General features: G+C 35.3%; 1 protein-coding gene across 1 annotated transcript in view; it reads left to right on the top strand.

Annotated features, from left to right (window-relative positions):
- Positions 1 to 3,358, top strand: part of BORA (bora, aurora kinase A activator) — a 35,288-nt gene that overhangs the window by 14,224 nt on the left and 17,706 nt on the right. The window contains 3 exon segments of the mRNA XM_023513193.1: positions 739 to 795; positions 1,363 to 1,589; positions 2,124 to 2,256. Coding sequence (XP_023368961.1) covers positions 739 to 795; positions 1,363 to 1,589; positions 2,124 to 2,256 — 417 coding nt within the window.

Below are 3,358 nucleotides of genomic sequence, written 5' to 3'. Positions count from 1 at the left end.
TTGTTTACTTGTTATGAATGAGCTAAATCATTCTCAGAGAGCTGACTTTTAGAAACAAATATGGTAGAACAGATACATCCAGCCATGTTTTAAGAATAGCATTAATAGGTTGTTTTCTTGTTCAAAATATATAAGTTGATTTCCTGATTTTGAAAAGAGTTCTTCTGAAAGTTAATATGGGAAATCTCCCCTCAAATACAGGCTGGTGTCTTAATTCAAGTGCCCTGCCTATAGGCAGGAATTAGCTTTTTCCATTAACATATTTATATCTTAATTAAAAAAAAACACATTTATATCAGTGGTGGAAAGTGTGGGAAACTGCTTAGCAGTGATATTAAAGGGCCGTGGCATTAGGAAGGTTGAGAACCACTGGCTTAGAGGAAGGTGGCATGGTATTGGGATGGCATGCAGAAATAGGGAGTGTCCCAAAAGTTGTCATACATAGGGAAAATGGGAAATTATAGCTAACTGTACTTTTATTTACAGAATATTCATTACAACATTTTACCAAATCTTTGCAAAGTATCCTCTGTGTGTTGGCCACCTTTCTATTCATGATGAACACAATCCAAAGTATCTGTGACTATGCATGGAGACTTTGGGAACACCCTGTAGAATAATTCTGTTTGGCTGGAACAGCCTGGGGAGATGGTTGAGTGGGAAGCACTTGCTAAATGGCATGTCATGTGCTTTCACTAATTTATCCATGTTTGTATTTACTTATTTGTTTGCTTCCAGCTGCTTGTCAGACATTGCTGTCTCTTCCTGTGGATTTTAATTTAGAGAAAATATTAGGTAAATATTATACTTGTTTAAACCTTTAATAACTTAAAAGTTTTATTTTGCTGGCTTTTTGTAAGTGGTAATGTGTGCAATTCCTCTTCCTAAAGAAATGGAGAAACTGTCCAGAAATTTCTCTTTTTATTGAACATGGTTTGAATTAGCCTTTCTATTGTAATAAATTTTACTATAGACATACACTGTAGACATTTATTAGTATTAGCTATACTAATAAAGAGGCACTCAAAAAATAAGGAATAGCCAGGCATGGCGGTGCACACTTTTTGTCCCAGTTACTCAAGAGCTTGAGGTAGGAGGATCGCTTGAGCCCAGAAGGCTACAGTGAGCTATAATCAGTACACTTACTGCGTTTTATCCTGGGCAACAGAGCGAGACCCTGTTTCTAAAACAAAGTAAAAAGGAATAATTTAGGATTTAAAACATTACATATGCAATTAAATTTTGCTCTTTTTTGAAAGAAATGCAAACTTATACTACATGCTGGTTTTGAAAAAGGCAGGTAACAGAAATATAATTCTGTACAATAGCTAGCTTTATATTTTATTCTGTTATTAACTATAGGTGACTATTTTAGAGCTGATGAATTTGCAGATCAGTCTCCTGGAAACCTCAGCTCTTCATCTCTCAGAAGAAAGCTCTTTTTTGATGGAAACAGAAGCATCTCTGACTCTTTACCTTCAGCTTCTCCCAGAAGTCCTCATAGCGGTGCTCAGGCCTCAGTTGAAGTTTTTTATTCAATAGATTTATCTCCTGTACAGTGTAGGAGCCCTGTACAGACACCAGGTTCGGTAAGAAGTATACTAAAAAGTGGCTGGTTAGTTTTCTGTAGATGTGTCTGGACCTGCATGTTCATTTTGCACTCAGTTATCTTTTGGGTTTATACTCCATGGAGACTCTCCTAGTTCATCTACTCTCATTAGTCATAGGCATGTTTGGGGAGCATACTCTTTCCAATTTTATATGTAAAGGTATATGGGATAACCAAATTTATGAATCTGAAGGAATCTTAATGTAAGTTATTTGCTTAATTAATGTAAGATTTACAGTATAACACAACTGGATTGGCATTAATGTAGTAAACTATTTAAAAAATGTTGACAAACAGCTGCTTGGTATGAAATTTAATGATTTATTTAAACCCAGTGAATTTATATTTGGACTAACATTCTACTTCCAACTTTATTTTATAGAGTTCTTCTCAGTAATCTTTGTTACAGGTTGCCTTTTGGTAGTTCTTATGAATAATTCCTAGTTCATAAATCTGTGAAAAACTGAATTGAGTAAAAGAAACATATACATGTATTTATTTATTTTTATCATAGGGGCAGTTTTCTTCTAGCCCTATTAAGGCTAATGCAAAAAAATACAGTGTGGGAAGTATAACTAGCCCTTCACCAATTTCTTCACCTGCTTTCTCGCCAGTTGAATTTCACATAGGAAAGACCCCACTCTCAGGTAGGTCTCAATAAAATGCCTAGTTAAAACTTCTGTACTCTTCATATGTGTTATTAAGGAGGTTCTTCTTAGTTTGTTTTAACTATAGAGCTCTAAATGATTACTAACAGTTAGAAACTTTTTTCTTTTTCTTTTTTATATTAAATCATAGCCATGTACATTAATGCAATCATGGGGTACAATGTGCTGGTTTTATATACCATTTCAAATATTTTCATCAAACTGGTTAACATAGCCTTCAGGGCATTTTCTTAGTTATTGGGTTAAGATATTTATATTCTATACCTAGTAAATTTCACATGTACCCTTGTAAGATACATGGTAGGTGTGGTTCCCCTAATTACCCTCCATCCTCCCCTCTCCTCCCTCTCGGGCTATGATTGCATTATTGCTTTCATAAGAAAGCTATAAATTGGTTTCATAGTAGGGCTGAGTACATTGGATACTTTTTCTTTCATTCTTGACAAACTTTGCTAAGAAGAGTATGTTCCAGCTCTATCCATGTAAACATGGAAGAGATAAAGTATCCATCTTTCTTTAAGGCTGCATAATATTCCATGGTGTACATATACTACAATTTATTGATCCATTCATAGATCGATGGACACTTGGGCTTCTTCCATGACTTAGCAATTATGAATTGGGCTGCAGCAAACATTCTAGTACAAATCTTTGTTATGGTGTGATTTTTGGTCTTCTGGACCTAATTTCTAGTAGAGGAATTATAGGATTGAATGACAGGTTTATTTTTACATCTCTAAATGTTCTCCAAACATCTTTCCAAAAGGAATATATTAGTTTGCATCCCACCAGCAGTGTAGAAGTGTTCCCTTCTCTCCACTTCCACACCAACATCTCTGGTTTGGGGATTTTGTGATGTGGGATAACCTTACTAAAGTTAGATGATATCTCAAAGTAGTTTTTCATCTGCATTTCTCTGATGATTAAGGATGATGAGCGTTTTTTTCATATGTCTGTAGGTTGTGCACCTGTCTTCTTCAGAGAAGTTTCTCTTCAAGTCCCTTGCCCACCCTGAGCTGGGATCACTTGTTCATTTCTTGCTAATACACTTGAGTTCTGTGTGGATTCTGGTTATTAAACC

The sequence above is a fragment of the Otolemur garnettii genome, unplaced genomic scaffold (assembly GCF_000181295.1).
Source record: "Otolemur garnettii isolate 467f Iridium unplaced genomic scaffold, OtoGar3 scaffold00036, whole genome shotgun sequence".
Classification (NCBI taxonomy): Eukaryota; Metazoa; Chordata; class Mammalia; order Primates; family Galagidae; genus Otolemur; species Otolemur garnettii.
This window is presented reverse-complemented; position numbering and strand designations above follow the sequence as displayed.